Source organism: Arvicanthis niloticus, chromosome 2 (genome assembly GCF_011762505.2).
Source record: "Arvicanthis niloticus isolate mArvNil1 chromosome 2, mArvNil1.pat.X, whole genome shotgun sequence".
NCBI lineage: Eukaryota > Metazoa > Chordata > Mammalia > Rodentia > Muridae > Arvicanthis > Arvicanthis niloticus.
The window spans coordinates 98,756,988-98,775,527 of NC_047659.1; the positions used below are offsets into that span (position 1 = coordinate 98,756,988).

General features: G+C 42.8%; 1 protein-coding gene across 3 annotated transcripts in view; it reads left to right on the forward strand.

Annotated features, from left to right (window-relative positions):
- Acoxl (acyl-CoA oxidase like) overlaps positions 1-18,540 on the forward strand; it is a 281,145-nt gene that overhangs the window by 22,852 nt on the left and 239,753 nt on the right. For all 3 annotated transcript variants that reach the window (XM_076929722.1, XM_076929723.1, XM_034495836.2), the window contains 6 exons: positions 6,603-6,686; positions 9,422-9,508; positions 10,304-10,402; positions 15,866-15,980; positions 16,629-16,715; positions 18,395-18,467. In XM_076929722.1, the coding sequence (XP_076785837.1) occupies positions 6,603-6,686; positions 9,422-9,508; positions 10,304-10,402; positions 15,866-15,980; positions 16,629-16,715; positions 18,395-18,467 (545 nt within the window). The remainder of the gene's footprint in view (positions 1-6,602; positions 6,687-9,421; positions 9,509-10,303; positions 10,403-15,865; positions 15,981-16,628; positions 16,716-18,394; positions 18,468-18,540) is intronic.

The following is an 18,540-nucleotide window of genomic DNA, read 5'->3' on the forward strand; positions in this document are numbered from 1 at the left end:
TTTTCAGCTCAGAGAGAGAGAGAGAGAGAGAGAGAGAGAGAGAGAGAGAGAGAGAGAGAGAGAGAGAGAGAGAGAGATGGTGCTGGCCAGGGCCAGACTGACGAGTCAGTGACTGAATTTGAGCTTCTTCTGGCATTCTATTGAAAAAGTGGTGGGATCTGCTGATGAATGGCTAGACACAAAGGAGAGAAGAATGAAGACTGAAGACTATTCTGTGCTTGGCTTGACGTCATCAGGAGGTAGTCTTCAGTTATGACCAGAAATTTGGGATGTAGGGATAGGATGTGTAGAAAGTCATGAATACAGGGATGAATTAAGAGCTGGGAAGCTAGATGGAGCACCAAATGTGTTGACAGAGAAGAAGAGGCTTGAGGACTGAGTCTGGTGGTTTCTGGAAAAGGATCAGAATGGAGATGGCGGGGGTGGGGTGGGGACTGGCCAGAGAAATAGGTCACAAGTAGAAGAGAGCCACAGGTATTTTTCATAGTTATACAATATGCTGTACAAAGTACACATGGTGATGCATGCAAGTACCCAAGTAATCTCAGCATCAGAAAACTGAGGCAGGAGGATAAAAAAATTCAAAGCCACTTCGGGCTGCTCAAAATTAAACAAACCAAAAAGAAACAAATAAACTACTAGGAATATCATAAAATAAATACTATTCCCTATTTTTATAGGCCATGGGCTGATGATTAGAGAAAAAGCTTAACTTGCCTAAAGTTAAATGATAGAAGGAACAGAGGCAAAAGTCAAACTATTCCTGCTAGATTCCACAGTTCAAATGGGGTAACGCTCCACCCCCACATAGTGTTTCTGTTGTGCTGAAGCAGAAACAAAAGCTGGGAGAACAGGATTGCATAATTCGAGAAGTGGCTGACATTCTCTGTCTTCCAAGTGCCCAAGATCTATTGGGCCTGTTCTAATGCAGAATAGCTAAGTGGGGACAATGCAAGATCAACCCACCTGGGCAGGCTGGGATGGATGCCGGCTAGCGCAGGCTGCGAAGGCTTCAACTGGTAACTTTACTTCGGTGTGTGGAGGTAGAAAGAAGCTACTCTAATGACAGTTCCTGGGTACAAGGCATCCTGACTTTTGGGTGTGGGGACAAGCTATTGTGACTGAGAGCATCTTAACATGGGTATGGAAAATACCTTGGCTTTCTTCCTGCCGTGTGGCAAAGGTAGGCTTGAACACAGGACCTGAGGCCAACCATTGGAATCTGTCACTGGGACCAGTAAGCAGGCAAGGGATGTCACGCAGGTGCACAAGTCAGGTATCAGGTTTATGCTAGCCATGTGCAGCTGAGTCATGACTTCTATGCCACATCAGGCTAATCACTAATGTTAATTTCTGGTTCCTGCATTGGGATCAGCTTTTTCTTAACCTATGTTTCAAGCTTGCTTCTTCTCCTTCTACTCATGCTGTGGAGTTTGGAGAAGTCAAACAATTACAGATAGAGATCATAGAGAAATTCACAAAACTCACTGGAAGAAATGCTGAAAATCTACTTTATTAAGATAAGACACATTCACTTCAGGAAAATTAAAACAATACAAACAGGCTTATGTATGCCAGGGTTGTCTTTTTTACTGTACTTTATATATACTTGTGTGTTGCTTTAAAAATTATTTTTCTGTCCCATGTTGGAGTCAGATAGATGAGGGTTCATACTTGGTTTCTTATTGAGAAACCCAAGCCCTTGGGTGACTTTTTTACTTTTCTGAGTCCCAGTTTCCTTCACCTCAAAGGGTTCATGAGAGGATCAAATGACATCCTCTGTGTTCCTTTCTTTGGATGGTGTGGGCAGTATCAAGTGTTGAGTGAGCAGTCGATGATATTATGCTTTACTATTCAGTTTTTAAGTAACAATCTCTTTATCTTTCAAAATGTAAATGATTTGAGCAATAGTTGTCCAAAGACAAAATAGATATGCAGTCATTAGTTTCTATTAAGGCTGTCGCCAGATAATGTATTTTGCACAACTAGGAAGGGAAAAAAAAAACCCTGATGGGTCAATCTGATAAGGCCAATAAGATAAAATACATTATTACATACTTTTACTATTGACTAATTCCGTGATTACTCTTTAATTGGAATAATTTCCAAATGTAGGTACATGGGTAGGAGGCATCTGCTGCCAAAGAAATGCATATCATGTTTGAGGCAAGAACTTGGGAGAATCTTACTTTGTCAGAATGCTGTAATAATGTCTTCATGAAATGAAAATGACCCTTACATAAAGCCACGAGAATGTCACTTTTCTCAGTCCTGTCCTGGCTTTTTCTGGAGCAGTCAAAGTTTCTGGGAGGACAGAAGTACATGGCCGCTGTCTTTGGGATCAACTATTTCCAGCACTCTGCTCAGATACTCTACTTTGTGATCCTGGCAACCATCATGGGACATGAAAGCTGGATGTGAAGGCTGCACAGAGATAGATGGCTAGATTTTCTTAAGATGGTAACTGGAGCCAGTTGGAGGCTTTATTCATTGGGGAAGGTGTGACATGGGACTGATCTTCAAGGCGTTCTGATGCCATTATTACAATTTACGTATCAATTCCAAACACATATGGATGTACAAAGGACATAGAATGGTTAAACAATCCCATAATAGAGCAAAGCTGGTGGGCTCTCACTACATGGTTTCAAGGTTCAATGGAAGTTTCTAAGAATACGCAGCTCTGATATAAGAAAAGACACACACATCAAGAGAACATAATAGAGGACCCTGATGGAAATATACATCAGTTAATTTACTCTTGATAGTGTTGCCAAGGCAACTCAATAAGAAAAGTTCTGAACCTTGTTGATTTTTATTGAGGAAATACATGTCTTTCAGGGACACCTCTGGGTATATTAGACTTTTTTTTCTCTCTCCAGAATTTGTAGCAGAACATCACAGCATAGAGATCTGCTACATAAATGCCCCCAAAGGAGAGTATTTTAGGACAAACTGTCTTCCTTCTGTTTGAGACTGAACTTACTAAGCAGATAGATGCATTTGATGGCATAGGCTACAAGTTTGGATATAATAAAAGTTTGAATATATTATCCATACATTTATAAATTTACTATTTAAAATCATAAATTTGTATGATGATATAATCATTGAGTGTCCTTTGACTGTATCAAGTGTAAATGAAAGTAGCTATTGACATAGAGATATTAAAAAAGACACAGAAAAATGCATTGATTAATGATTGACCCCGATCAATATAGACAATCCCACTAGTGCTGTCAACTTAACAGGAAGACAAATTTGCCAATAATGAATATTAATTAAACAACTAGGTAATCAAATTAAAGATAAGACTGAGAGAATTTATGTGTGTAAGTGATGTCAGAATATATGCCAGCAACACAGTCAATCAAATCAAGCCCAGTCCAGGTTTCAGAACTTTGATCTGACTTTTGAAAATGGACCAGCCAAGTGCATACTCAAGTTAACACCAGGAAATGACAAACTCCTCCTGACGTTTCCCATCAGGCCTAATAACAAACATAGCTGTCTCATGTGGAGACTGGGGAAGGGAAGTTATCATAATAAACAATTTAAAATGCTCTAAGACGGATGAATTCAACACATGTGCTTGTAGTTAATTTCAAACTTGTGAGTAAAAATGGCCATAGTTGGACGTTACTAGTAACAAAATTATATTCCTACATCAATGATGTGAATGGTCAGAATGAAGAAGAAAGAAAACCATCCACACTTGATATGTCCAAGAGATGTATTATAATCTAACATCTACTTATTAATCATCTACCATCCATCTGTCTTTCTTTCTATCCACCCATCTATCTAATAATTATTTAGAGACAGGGTTTTTCTATGTAGCTCTGACTGGTGTGGAACACCTATGTAGACTAGGTTGACCAGCTCTTTCCTCTGCCTCCCATGTACTGGGATTTCATATGCCCAGGAGATTTGTATACTTCTGGTGCTTTGGGTTTAGAAAAAGCAGAACAAGTTGTTGAAGGCAAAGGGATGTTTGTTCATGTGACTATAGACTCAGGAAGATGACATGGGGGCACCTTGACAGGATGATGTTGCGTATTCTCTGGTGGTACAAAATAAGATGGATCAGTGGTGAAGTTTGGGTCACCAGAGTTCTTAATAACAAAGGACAGTGAGAGGCAAAAGTAAGAGGTTCTTGAAAGGCTCTGAAGCTCTAGTTTCTGGCCTGGGTTTTGACACTCACCAGGTAACTCTGGTTGGGTAAGTCACTTGATTTCCCTCAACATTTTCCATGTTTTATTGGGGTCTGGGTGGTTCTGAGGATTGGTAAAACAGAGGACACTGGGCCCCTCGAAAATGTCTGCTACAGTTGTTTTTCATTATCTGCTTGTAACTGACTCTTCAGTGCAAGCCCAGGCTGGAGCCACGCAATGGTTTCTGCGAGAGCCTGGAGATATTTTAGGAAATAATCAATACAAGATGTGTTGGGTTGAAGCCATGTTGAGAAGCATAAATCTTGACAGTATGTTGTTTGATAAAATTAATAATTCTTGAGAGAAACATTGTAAAAACCTGTGGGAAGGAAAAATATGGCATATGTCTAGGGAGAAAGATGAAGCCAGCGTGGAAAGAGTCATCCAAAGAAAGTTGGTCATCATCCTGTTGATGCCGAGGCAATACACACACACAAGCACACCCACATAGGAGTGTGTGCAGAAAAACACAAAGATATGTACACATATTTAAAGGAACATATATAGGAACATGCACACATATACATACATGGAAGTACATGTACAAAAATTATATAAGCTGGATGTGTCCACACCTGGATATACAAATGCATGTTTGCAAAGAGAGATGCACATACAAGCACCCATGAGCTACCAATACTAGTTTTGTTGGTGGGATCTCAAAAGCAACTGGCCTATGAGGACGGCTAGCATGAATTCCGACAGTGATGATTACACATTGTCCACTCGAGGGGTTATCACCGTCTCAGGAAATGTTGCTTTTGGATTTTATTAAAAAGTATGTGTGTGTGTGTGTGTGTGTGTGTGTGATGTTGGGTTTCTTTCTCTGTCATTATTCACTGTAGTGAATGGCTCCCTCATTGAACATGGAGCTGAGTAATTTTGCTAGACTGGCTGGTTAAAGAGCCCCCAGCAGCCTCCTGTCTCGCCTCTCTAGTGTTAGAATTACAGACACCTGTCATTGCGCCTGGCTTTTTACACAGCTGCTAATGACTCCGACTCAGGCCTTTGCTCTTGCAGCAAGCGCTTCGACCCACTGAGCTGTCCTAAACCCTGCTCTGGTTTTTCTATAACTAAACAATGGAGAGAAGTATGCTCGTTGAGCTTTGGAAGTCGTTGATGCTGTGGCTAGGGAGAGAATCAGCAGCGAGGAGAGACCAGGACCTCATGGCTTTTAAAATCATAACTCAAACCCAGGGGTGGCCTGTGCTTAAGAAGAGAAGAACATGGCTTTTCCTTTATCTAAAATCTTCCCAGCTTTTCTGAAGGATTTTCTTCACGTTAGTGTTGCTGTGTGAACACTTGGAGAAGCTAGGCAGGATGTCTTGGCTGCCGGCACTTCAGGGGAAACACACCAGGAGGCCAGGGACAAACCTGGTAAAGCCTCAGGGGCAAAACATCTTCTCCCAGGCTGACTTGCAGGCAGGAGCAGTTGACCTTCTGTTGGGTAGGAAAAGAGGCTGTGGGCTTATGAAACAGCAGGTAAGGACCTTTGCTGCCCACCCTGATGACCTGATTTAGATATTCAGGACCTACATCGTTGCCATAGGAAAGAATTGACTCTTTCAAGTTGTCCTCTGACCTCTACACATGTGCTGTGTTGTGCATACCTCTAAATGATTTATTTATTTATTCACTTTACAACCTGATATCAGCCTCCCCTCTCCTCCCAGTACCCCCTCATGCGAGTCTTCCCCCTATTCCTCCTTTCCTTTCTCAGAAGGTTCCCTCTAGGTATCACCTCCTAACTAAATTCCCCACCTCACCCTGAATATCAAGTCACTTTAGGACTAGGTGCATCCTCTCCCACTGAGGCCAGACAAGGCAGTCTATTTAGGGGAGCAGGTCACAGGCTTAGGAACAGCCCCTGCTCCAGTTGTTGGTAAACTCACATGAAGAGCAAGCTGCACATCTGCTACATATATACAAGGGGGCCTAGGTCCAGCCCGTGCTCACAGTGTTACTGGGTGGAGCCTCGCAGAGGACAGTTATGCTAAATTCCGGTCTTCAAACCTAACAGAGTATCATTAATAGTGTCAGGGACTGGTTCTTGCCCATGGGATGGGTCTCAATTTAGGCCAGTCATTGGTTGGTCAAGTTGGACTTTGACTTAGGGTTGACATATCTCTAAGTAAGTTTTTTTTTTTTTTAAATCTTAATAAAAGGGAAAAGAGTCCTTGAATACCACACCCAGATTGACCAGAGGCCACATTGTCACAAGATGAAACATTTTCCAAAGAGTGATGCAATTATTTCCCAACTTAAAATTGCTTTGTGTTGCTTTATTGTGAAAGTATTATGTATATTATCACATATTATTTAAAATGTAAATTTCAAAGGTCAGAAGACCCCGAGGAAATCTTCACATTGGGTCTATTATATTTTCAGGAAGAAAAAAGGAAGAACTTCATCAGCCAAAGCCTTGTCCTGGGAGAAGTGCTCTGCATGGTGGATGTGGCCATGTCTGTAAAGGTGAGAGGCTCTGAGCAGGTCAGCCTACAGGAACTCCTGTAGGTTTACTAGGAGCAGGATAATGGATGGTTTTGACAGTGGTGGACATAGTATATTCTGTTCAGGACTTGCTATGGTGGGGGAACTGGGTTCTGGTGATGCCAGAACTTTGGTTTCTGTTGTTTACATTCTTATGCTTGCCTTTCGCCATTTGGTTAGCTGTCGTGCTACTTGCACTCACTGGTTCTGGCTGGAGTCTGCCTTTCCAGTTATCTTGGTTGTGTCAGAGCTCCTTGGGGTCTGGATGCCTCTATGATCCTGAGCTCCAGCTGTTCTGGGTACAGTGGCTCCTCTAGGATATCTCAGGATATGGCGTCTCCACAGTAGTAGACCAGCTAGATGTTTGCTGCTCTGAGTGTAGTTGCTCCTCTAGGATGCTTCAGGATATGGTGTCCCCTGCTCTGCAGCTCTGCAGTCCGGTGACCTCTCTAGGATGCCTGCAGCTCTGAGGTCTGTGACCTCTCTAGGATGCCTCCGGACGAAGTTTCCTCAGGGGAGCAGGTCAGCTGTGTGACTGCTCCAGCCTCCGGGACCCGGGCCGACATAGTATATTCTGGAAGGACAGTTTGGATAGATGTCCATCTCTTGCCAGTTGTGACATCTCGGTCTCAGCATCATCATTTAAGCATCTCCTCTCTGGTTCATGCCAACTCTTTCAAGCTCTTGCATTCCACAGCAAATGGGCTTTCATCCACATGGCAACTTAGCCAAAGGCCAGGTCTCTCCTGGAGTCCTCCTTTCTCCTCCCAAACTGCCAACTCATCAACTTATTTCCAGAATCTGTACTGAATCTCTCCACCTCTTTTCTCACTGTCCACCATGTTCTGCCATCACCACTGCCTGCCTGCCTGACTCATTTCTCAGGCTAGACAAATGTTTATCTTCCTCTTAGGAGGCACTGCTATAAACATGTCCAGACAGAGGTCACCCACTCAGGACTTCTGGGTACTCTTTCTGCACTCAGTCTGGCTCGGCTATGTTGTCTGCCATTTGAAGAATGTGATTTTGTGAGGGAAAGTTCCCACATTTTACTTGATTGTGTGAGTGGATGCAACACAGATTTTATGTATAAGCTGGTCAACTTCCTTTGGTGGTGCAGGCTCACTCTGGCCCTAGCCGATTACTAATGTAGCTAATGGAAACTTTTCAAGGGTGGATAAACACACACACACACACACACACACACACACACACTTACACACACACACACACACACACACACTTACACATACACACCCCAAAATAAAACAACAACAAAAAACAACCATTTTTTTTATATTCCCAGGGAAGAGGGAAAAGTTAAAAACCTTGAAGGAAATATATCATAACGTATACATTTGTCATCAGTCAAAGAAGAAAATTCAACTTTGTTTTAGTTTGAGTATTATCTTTTAAACTAGTTTAAATATTATCTTTTAAACTAGACACAGAAAAAAATATAACATTTTGGATTGATTCTATTTTCCAAACATGTGGGCACAGGCAGGCCATACAGTTAACAGTGACCTCCCCTCCAAAAAATAAAAAATAAAGAAGGTCCAGTTTAAACTTGATCAAGCAAAACAGGCATAATTGCCACACCTAAGGAACTCCACAGGCCTGTGAGACATGACTTCTTGAATTTCTTGGCTGTCTTCTTTCTTCAGCCCCATCTTCTCTACCTTGGCTTCATTTACCAGTTTATGGAAAGATGGTAATCAGCTGCCTCAGGGCACCATCGCTCTGGATTCCATTGTGTCTTGGTGGCCACTTGGGATGGCCCCATTGAGATCCCCGGTCTGTTTCTGAACTGAAGCCACATTCTCATGGCTGATGTAGGTCAGCTACATGTATGTCGCAGACTCATCCTAAAGCCACCCGCAAGCCACTCAGACTCATTCTTGGGAAGGAGGGTCTTCAGGGGAAACTCAGAGTGTAGCGAGGAGAGGGAAGGAATGCTGAGCCCCAGACCAGCAAATCCTGACACGCTTCCATCCACACCTTTGTCTTTGCTGTCAGCTGTCTTGCTCCTTCCATGTGGCTTTGGTCTAGATGCCTCTTCTTCCTCTTTGTATTGGCAGTTAGTGTCAACTTGACACAAAATAGAGTCGTTTGGGAAGAAGGAGCCTCAACTAAAGAACTGCCTTTCTATCCAACTGGCTTATGTGGCAGACCTTGATTAATGTTTGACTTGGGAAAGCCCAGCCCCATTGTGGTGGTGCCACCCTGGGCAGGTGGTCCTGGGGTACGTAAGAGCAAGAGGAACAAACTATAAGAATCAAGCCAGTTGGTGACATTCCTCAATGGTTTCTGCTTCAGTTCCTGTCTCCAGGTTCCTGCCTTAAGTTCCCTGCCTTGGCTTCCTTCCATGATGGCTGCAACCTGGAAGCTGAAAGAAAGCCTTTACTCCCTCTAACTTGCTTTTGATCATTATGTCTGTCAGCAGCAGAGATCAAACTAGAGTGCTTCTCCTCTTCCTCCTTCCTAAGCCCCTGCTTTCTCCTCCCCCTCCTCACCTCCTCTCTCCCATACCCCCATCCTCACCCCCACCCACCCCCACCAGCAACATTTTATCAGGGCTTGTCAAAGGGCATAAGAAGGCCTGTGTAGCATTGAAGGATTCTAAGAGATACCCCTTGAATGAAGTTTGACCAGTGGGTCTAGTTATTAAGTTGTTGATTGTGGCTAGTCATTGTCTGTACTGTCCTTGTTTCTAGTGTGGAATTCTGATTTTGTTATTTGGTGGTGCAGTCAGCAATCTTGGAAGTCCTGAACATGTTACCAAGTGGTTTCAGCCAGTCAAGGTACGATGTTTGCCTTAATAGATTACCTTTTTCCACAGAGATTTAAAAAAAAAAATTGTAGTACTTTTATTCGAGTGTGTATTTAAATAAAAATAAGTAAATAAAACAGAATTAGAATTGGTAAAAATTTTGTCCCAAATGAGAATCTTAAGACTATCTTTTAAAATATTATGCTACATTTGTCATATCCTTTTTTAAAAAAAAAGATTAAAAAATGTATATGGGGCTGGAGAGATGGCTCAGCAGCTAAGAGCATTAGTTGTTCTTTCAGAGGACCTGGGGTTCAATTTACCAGCACCCACATGGCAGCTTACAACTGTCTATAACTCCAGTTCCAGGGGATCTGACACATGTACAGGCAAAACACCAGTGCACATGAAATAAAAATAAATCATTTTTAAAATTTATGTTTAGGGATGTTTTGCTTGAATGTATGTCTGTACACCACATGAGTGCCTGGTGCCTTCAGAGACCAGAAGAAGGTGTTGGATCCTCTGAAACTAGAGTTATAGATGGTTGTGAGCCACTCTGTGGGTGCTGGGAACTGAACCTAGGTCCTCTGCAAAAGCAACAAGTACTCTAAACCACTGAGCCATATTTCTAGCCTCATCTGTCATATTTATAAGCTCATAAACTAACTAAATTATATGATTTTTAAATTTTATGATTGTCTACAATTTTATGGTTGTCTCCAGCTTTCCTCCTCTTTTCTTGCTGCTATATAGTTAATTTCAAGATCTTCAGTTAAAGACCATCTGAACAGCTAACTCTCTTTTAATATCTCATGAACTTCAGGAGCAGAAGTATACTGGGATGTTTGCAATGACCGAGAAGGGCCATGGGAGCAACGTGAGAGGAATCCAGACTGAGGCCACCTTTGACCGTGACAATCAGGTGAGGAATCTGTTTCCTGTTTCATGGTTCAGTGGGTCAGGGGACCAGTACAGACCGTAGGATCTTTTCTGAGCCTGGCTTCACATCCTCTGGGTGTGCTCTGGAGAGAAGCATAGGCTCAGAACAGCATCTGACTGTTTTAGAAGTGGCCATGAACTTAGGACTTGGACAGGAATAGCAACCAACACTTAAACACTTTGTGCCACCAATAGGACACTACCACCAAGTCTGTACATGTACTCTGTAGTTTTTCCCCTGTAACATTTCCATGGGAACAGCACTAGCTATGCTGTTGTTCTTTCCAACAGTAGTATATGAAGAAGGGAACAGATGTCTTTGCTCTTTCTGTCTGTTGCACATGGCAACATAACCAGAGCTGAGGCTTCCTGATCAGGAGATAAGTCCTCTATGCTGACACAGTTGTCCCTCAATATTCATGGGGTATTAAAGCTTCAAGGAACCTCTGAGAATTCTAAAATACATAGATGCTCAATTTCCTTATATAGGTAGCAGAGTGTTTGTGTAGGACCTACCACATCCTCCTGTATACTTTATTTCATTTTTGATGACTTTTAACATCTAATATGGTACTGATGTTGTATACCTGTCGTTTAGGGAATGATGATAAGAAAACAATGTCTGTAGATAGTCAGTATAGGTGTAACTAACATGTATGTCAATACATAGTTGGTTGAAGCCAGTGATGTGGGATTCATGGAGATAGATGGGCAGTTAATTGTTACACAATGTTCTGTTTGTGTGTGTTTGTGTGAGTGTGTGTGGTGTATGAGCACACGTGTGCACACATGCCTATACATATGGAGGCCAGAGGAAGATGTAGAGTACCCTGCTTGATCACTCTTCATTGTATTCCCTTGAGACAGGGTCTGTCACTGAATCTGGAAGGAATTAGGCTAGCAGTCGGGTCCTCCTGTCTCTTCCCCCTGTGGGGTTACAGGCATGTAGGGTTATACCTGGCTTTTTACATGGGTCTTAGGGACTTAAACTCAGGTCCTCACACCTGAGCAGCAGGCATCCTTTCCCACTGAGCCATCTCCCAGCCTCCACGTATTCTTCAACATGACTTGCATGGGTTTTCCATGACAGACTGAAGGCATCACAGTGTTCTTTTTCTTCTTTTACTTCATGTGATGAACTCTGACCTTTTTCTTTTTTCTCTTTCTTTCTTTCTTTCTTTCTTTCTTTCTTTCTTTCTTTCTTTCTTTCTTCTTTGCTTCTAGTTTTTTGGCTAATATTCCTTTCTCTTTCCTTTAAACTGTTTATTTATTTATTGTGCATGTGTGGATGTGTCACAGCATTTATGTGGAGGTCAGAGGACAACTGTTGGAGTCAATTCTCTTCATGCACATGGGTCCTTGAACTCAGGTCATCAGGCTTGGTGGCAAGCACTTCTATACACTGAGCCATCTTGCTGGCCCTCTTTTCCCTTCTTAATAATTAAATAAACATGTTGGTCAAGACCTTCTAACCCTGATGTCTTGCTTCAAAATAGACCACGACCAAAGCACGTGGAAGCTCTTTGTAGCTCTCTTCCACTGGACTCCTCCCCTGAATGAAGGAAGCCATTGTTGTTTGTCTTACCTGCTTTTGTGGTTTCTTACTTGGTACTGGGTATTCCTAAGGACTCTAAAGGGGTCAGTAAATTCTAATGTGTCTAGCCATGTTTGTGAGCCAGATGGGCTGGGCGCATTACACAGGTACCTTTCTAGTTCTAGACTTCCAATTCCTCCCAGTTTGCCTTTCAGAATCAGAACTTTTTTTAAAGCAAGTTTTCTTGACTGATGAATTCTCATTGGATGAGTGGCCAGTGTTTAAGATGGCATGTTCATTGGTTAAGCAGTTCCTGCTAGTTGAGATTTTGAGTGGTAGGTAGACACTAAGCTTGTACTGAGATAACCAGCCAATGAACTATGTTGTCCCTGTTTTACAGACAGGGAAACTGAGGCTCACAGAGGTTAGGAACCTGACTGTATTGATAGTTAACAAGGGATCTTAGGCTGAAGTGGAACTGTCTTTAAGAGTGTGGTTTTCCCACCAAGCACTGGCTTATTCACCTGGTATCTTGTGAGGTTTTTAATTCACCTGGTATCTTTCGAGTTTTGGCTGTCAATTTTTTTTCTTTTCCCAAGCTGTGATATTGAGATGACCTTGGAATCATTACAGTGAGGGAAAAACCACCCACGACTTTTACTTGTTTCTTCTTACAATTTTTTTTCTCAACAAAATATAATTTCTTGTCTTTGGTCCCATTTTCCCCAAACAATGTAAGTGATTTGGTCACCTGATGGGCCTCTGCAACTGCCCCTTTTCTGACAGGGGAACTGTGGATAGAAAGGATGGGGAGCACTGTGTCTCCAGTGGGTGGGAGAGAGAACAAGTCAGTCATAAGGCTCTGCCTGGAGGGAGGGTAGGGAACTGACATAGCGGGTATGTGTATGTGGGTGTGTGGGGTGGGTGGCTCTCCCCCTTGGATTCATGGTTCTCCTTCATTTCCTCTTGAAAGTGGTGTAGCATACCAAATGAACCTCCCTCCCCTCCCTTACTTTTTTGTTTTTTTTTTTGGTTCTTTTGTTTTCATTTTTAAGGGAATAGATTAGCTAGTTGTATGGTTAGCTGTGAAGTATGAGAGTGTTTTATCTTTAAACTCTATGCTAATTAGCACAAATAAATGAGATTTTGGCCAAAGCTTTTTATGTTTTTTATTAGTTTACATTTATTTACATATTTATTGATTGATTGACTGATAGATAGATTGAGTGAGTGAGTGTACAGGCACATGCGAACACATGCCTGTACCTCAGTGGAGGTACACATGCCTGTACCTATGTGGAGGTCAGAGGACAATTTGCCAGACTCTATTCTCTCCTTTCATGTGCATTCCAGGAATTGAAATCAGATCCTTAGGCTTTGGAACAAGTGCCTTACTTTAAAAAGGCTTACCTTTTTATTTTGCATTATGTACCCATGTGTGGGTATGTGTACAATGTGAGGGCAGGTATCCTCAGAGCCCAGGGATGGTGGCTCCCTAGAGTTGGAGTTGCAGGAGTCTGGCAGCCTCCTGACATGGGTGCTGAGAAGTGAACTCAGGTCCTTTGTAAGTGCACAGTGTGTTCTGAACCACTGAGCTATCTCTTCAGCCCTCTACTTTCCTGTTTTTTTTTTTTTAATTTAATTAATTTATTTTTTTAAACATTTCTTAGTGTTTGCAACTCTGACCATTTTGTTGGTCTTCAAGTAATCATAACTGTAACCAGCACACATGCTGGGCATTGTTTAGATTACAGTTTTAACTTCAGGATTTTGGCTGATACAAACTTTCCATATCAAGCTTCTTGCCAGAAGTGACAAACCTCTTCCCGGGGTGTATCAGATGTGTACAGGATGGGTGGCCGCCCGCCTTCTCCCCTGACAGCCTGTGGTGTTTCCAGGGCTCCTCCCCCGACCCTCTGCCTCATGCACACAGGTTGTTTGCTCCTTCCAGCTCACTGCATTCGGCCTAGAGTCACTCCCCCTTTCAGAAGCCCTGGCTGGCCAGATAAGCCAAGGGCAATGTCGAGAGACTTCTCTTAAAATGATTCAACTCGTCCATGTAGACAAGTCTTCTGAAAAGCCTCTGCACATGTTAAAGGTTTTCCTGTACAAACTTATGTCAGAGATTGTTTTCTTAGGCCTCAAGACTGTATTTCTTGGCCCAACGGGAAAGCACAGTCTATACACTTTATAATCTGAAATCGGAGATAATCCTCGTGTGACCAAGAGCATGCTGGTTTAGCTGAATCATGTCTTCTACATTGTCAACTCCAATTAAATGGCTAGTTTCGCTTTCTGCCATTTCTTCTGGGCCCCTGACCTATCACAGGTACTCTATACTCAGAGCTGGTGCTGTGGTCAGTACCTCCTTCAGAAGAGGTCTAAGGGTAACCCATGCGGTAAGCAAGCCTGGGGAGAACCAATCCTTGAAGGCAGTATTTCCACTGGGATGCTGGTATTGGTTCCCAGACAGTAGGAAAGAGAAGCCTGGGTTTGAGCAGAGCCTGGAAACAAACCTTGCTGCTGTACCTGTTTCTTCAGACCAGGGTTAGTTTCAGAGTATTTGGAGCTGGAATCCTTGGCTATGTTACTGAGACAAACTGCACAGGGCTTTCTAAGATTCCCTCAGAAGACAGACTCCTTTATACGTGTTTTTGTTCCAAAGGCTTGGGCACATGATGCTTGCCTGGGACAATGGGGGATTTTTATTATATTCACTGACTAGCAAAATGTTCACGGCAAGTTCTGAATCAACCAGTCAAAGGCTTTGATGGCTGTTTTTTTTTTTTCTTAGAAAAATCAAAATTAAAATTAGTTTGGGGTGATAAACTAAGCAATGACAGGAATAGCTCATGGGTACCTGCTTGCAGGCAAGCACATGGCTTCGGCTTATGATGAGTTGGTTGCCATTTAAACAGAGTTCTTATCATGGCTTCAGAACGGCCAGGCCTGTGCAATAGTGGAAGGCATGAGAACTCAGATTTATCCAGAAGCAGAAGATAAAATGAAACATACAGTTGTATACTCTGGATCAAACCATCCAGGGTCCCAGACCATTGGCTGTTCCCTCTTTTTATGGGTACCTCATAGGTGAAGTGTTTGAGGGTAAGGAATGTGTGGAGAACTAAATGTATTCTAGCACTGCCTCTCTCTCTCTCTCTCTCTCTCTCTCTCTCTCTCTCTCTCTCTCTCTCTGTGTGTGTGTGAAAGAGAGAGACAGAGAGAGAGACAGAGACACAGAGAGAGGGAAACAGAAAGACAGAGAGGGATTAAACCTATTGCCTTCAGCTAAGAAAGTATTCTATCACTGAGCTGTAACTCTGCCTCTTCATTTTTATTTTGAGAACGGGCCCCTTGCTAAGTTGCCCAGGCTACCCTTAAACTCACAGCAAGGTCTAGACAGTCCTCGAATTTATAGCTTTCTTGCCTCAGCCCACCAAGTAGCTGGGGTTGGGGCCTATGCCATCACATCTAGGTCTTGTAAGAGATTTGATGTTGGGTTCTTTAAAAGTGGAAACCTCAGTATGATGTAGTTGGATGAGAAAAATTGATAATTGAAAAAATACTTAATACATTGAAACCTGGCAGATGAATAAGACAGTACACATCAGCCTGACATTATCAAAGAGAGACACTGGGATTGGATGAATGAAGGAATGAAAACAGAATACTTTTCATGATTTAATTATGCACACCACCACCTCCAACTCTTTAATTTCCAGTCTCCTGCAAAGCAAAGGTGGAGGTGAAGTATACTCGTGGCAGAGCAGTACAAAGTTAAGACAATGTCTTCCCAGGAGCCTCCACATCTCTTCGGCAAACACATTCCTTTTATGGTATTCACCGTGTTGAGCTAGGGGTTGAAAGGAGCCACACGGAGGCAAACACTCTGTGCCTTACTTTTCTGTGCAGGAGTTTGTGATTGACATGCCCTGTGAGAACGCTCAGAAGATGTACATCGGCAATGCCATGCATGGAAACTATGCTGCTGTCTTTGCCCAGCTCATCATTGAGGGAAAGTCTCAAGGTTTGCTACCAACATGAAAGACTGGAAGAATTCTCTTTGCTATTGCTGATTCCCCATCAGTTCTTTACAGAAAACTCGCCTTACCGGGCCAGTTTTATCTTGTAAAAATACCTACTACTAACTTTATCTTTTATATAAAAGTGATGGACGAGTTTGTTAGGACCTGCTGACATTAGTCACTATTGGGTGCAGTGCATAGAACTCAATGGATTTGGAGAGTAAAATAATGTCATGTTGCTCCAGAGAAGGCGTGAGGTTTTATTCTTTTATTTTTACTTATTTACTTATTTTGAGACAGGGTCTTTTAGTGTAATCCTTGCTATACTAGAATTCTCAATGTAGACCAGGCTGGCTTCAAACTTAAAGAGATCCATCTGCCTCTGCCTCCCAAATGTGATTAAAGACACATGCCACCATGCCCAGCTCAAAAGTTTATTCTTTACAAGGATGAGTCTAGGACCAGTTATGTAGCTTACTCTTATAATTCCAACACTTGGAAGGCAGAGGCAGGAGGATCGACTTGAATTAGAGGCCACTTTGGCCTATGTGGTGAGTTCTAGGCCATTTAGGGTTACATAGTAAGAGTCTGTCTCAACAACAGCAAAAAATGGAGAGCCTAAAAAGGGTCTGTTTCTGTGTCTTTCTTAGGGCCCCACTGTTTTATTGTTCCTATCAGGGATGAAAATGGAAATTTGTACCCAGGAGTGACAGCTATTGACATGATGTACAAAGAAGGTGAGTCGTTAGGTGACCTTCCTCTGTGTTTATTTGTGCCTGTTGTCTGTTCTCCAACCCCCACCAAAGAGAATCTAACCACCTTCATCTCCAGGAAACCATGCTGGTAGATCAGTGTGCCAGGGGAGTATGTATTGATGTTGTTATCTCTCTGCTTCTCAGTTGCTTAGTGACAAGGAAGCTGTGTCTACAAAGGATACTTCAACTTCTCTCTTCTTGGACTTAGGGCAGGCTGCAGCTCCCTGGTGCCTCTTCACCTCCAGATTGATGTTTGTGTCTAGGTAGACCTTGGAAAGCCTTGAGGACTGACCCAGGACATTTGTAACACAAATAGGTCTTCATGGTTTGGGAGGATAGAGGTACGAGATGAGGGAGCTGCCAGAGTTGACTCCATCTGACAGGGGCAATAGAAGGTTCTGGTCTAGGACTCTTGCCTCATCTTATGAATGCTACCTTTACATGAGCATGCTGTCTGCCTGTGCATACATCTGCCTCTAGGTTTCTCCTTCTTATAAGGACTTCCATCATTTATTTCAGGGGCCACCTTAATGGCCTCATTTTAACTTGGCTGCCTCTGTAACGCCTCTATTTCTAAACAAGGTCACGATACAAATATGGGCTTAGGATTTCAATTTATGAACGGGATAGGAGGAGGTACACAATTCATCCCATAATACTCAGTGAGACCAGATTTCCAAGGTGAATCTTTCTAAAGAAAAGAATATAGGAGTTAAAGATAAGAGAGAAGAAAAAGAGGAAGGGGTAGGGGAGATGCACTGGACAGTATAGGAATACTCTCAGCCCACTGCTAGTATAGGCAACCCCTTGCTGTGAGTGTGGCCCCTGTCAAGTTCTGTGAGAGCAGAGGGACAGGCCAGTGCTTTTGAAGTCATGTCATATGTTGAAAACACTGGCAACTGCAGAAAGTCTGCTTTGGTGTTCCCATGTCTTCTGTCATTTACTTTCACTAGTTCATCCGGTGCCTGAGGGGGAAGTCCAGAAGGGGAGGAAGCAGGAGCTGCGTGTGGGCAGAGGCTGACTTCCAACTTCAGTGTCTCATGCTTTCTCTTACCTGGAACACTGCCTTTTAACTCCTATTTACTTATTTAGTTTCAAATTTTATCTTCTGTGTACGACTGTTTTGCCTGAATGTATGTCCGAGTACCTCTCGTGTGTTCGGTGCTCAGGGGAGGTCAGAAGGAAGCACTAGTCTCCTGGAACTGGAATTACTGATGGTTGTGAGCCACTGCGTGGGTTCTCAGAGCTGAACCTGGGTCTTCTGCAAGGGCAACAAGTGCTTTTAACCTCTGCGATGTCTCCCTAGTTAGCCTGAACTCTCTCCTTTTAATGATGTTTGCTGCTGTGGAGGAAAATGTGTTCCAACAGAAACCTGAGTCCCTAGCACACTATGGGCTTCAAACAAGGAAAACCTTGTCATCGTTTTTTCATTCTCCTTCAGGGTGTGGGTTGGGGATGGGCCAGGTGTGTCTGAGCCAGACCCCACCCACTCCCCAGTACAAACAGATAGCATCTTTACTCTGTTCCCTCAGGAAAGAGCACCTCCAGTTCTGGAAATGTTTAAGGTTTATGTTTTTGGCCAAGAAGTAGCTGAGACTGTCTTTGGGATGGTGTGTAGCTTTCCACTGAATCTGTATTTTGTTTGATTCTGTTGCCTCCAGGTATGAACGGTGTGGATAATGGAATTTTGATATTTGACAAGGTTCGGATTCCAAGAGAGAACCTGCTGGATAAGTGAGTAGTTTTCTCCTTAATGTTTGTATAGATGAGTTGTTCCCTCAAACGAGGCCCTGAGGTTTGGGATCTC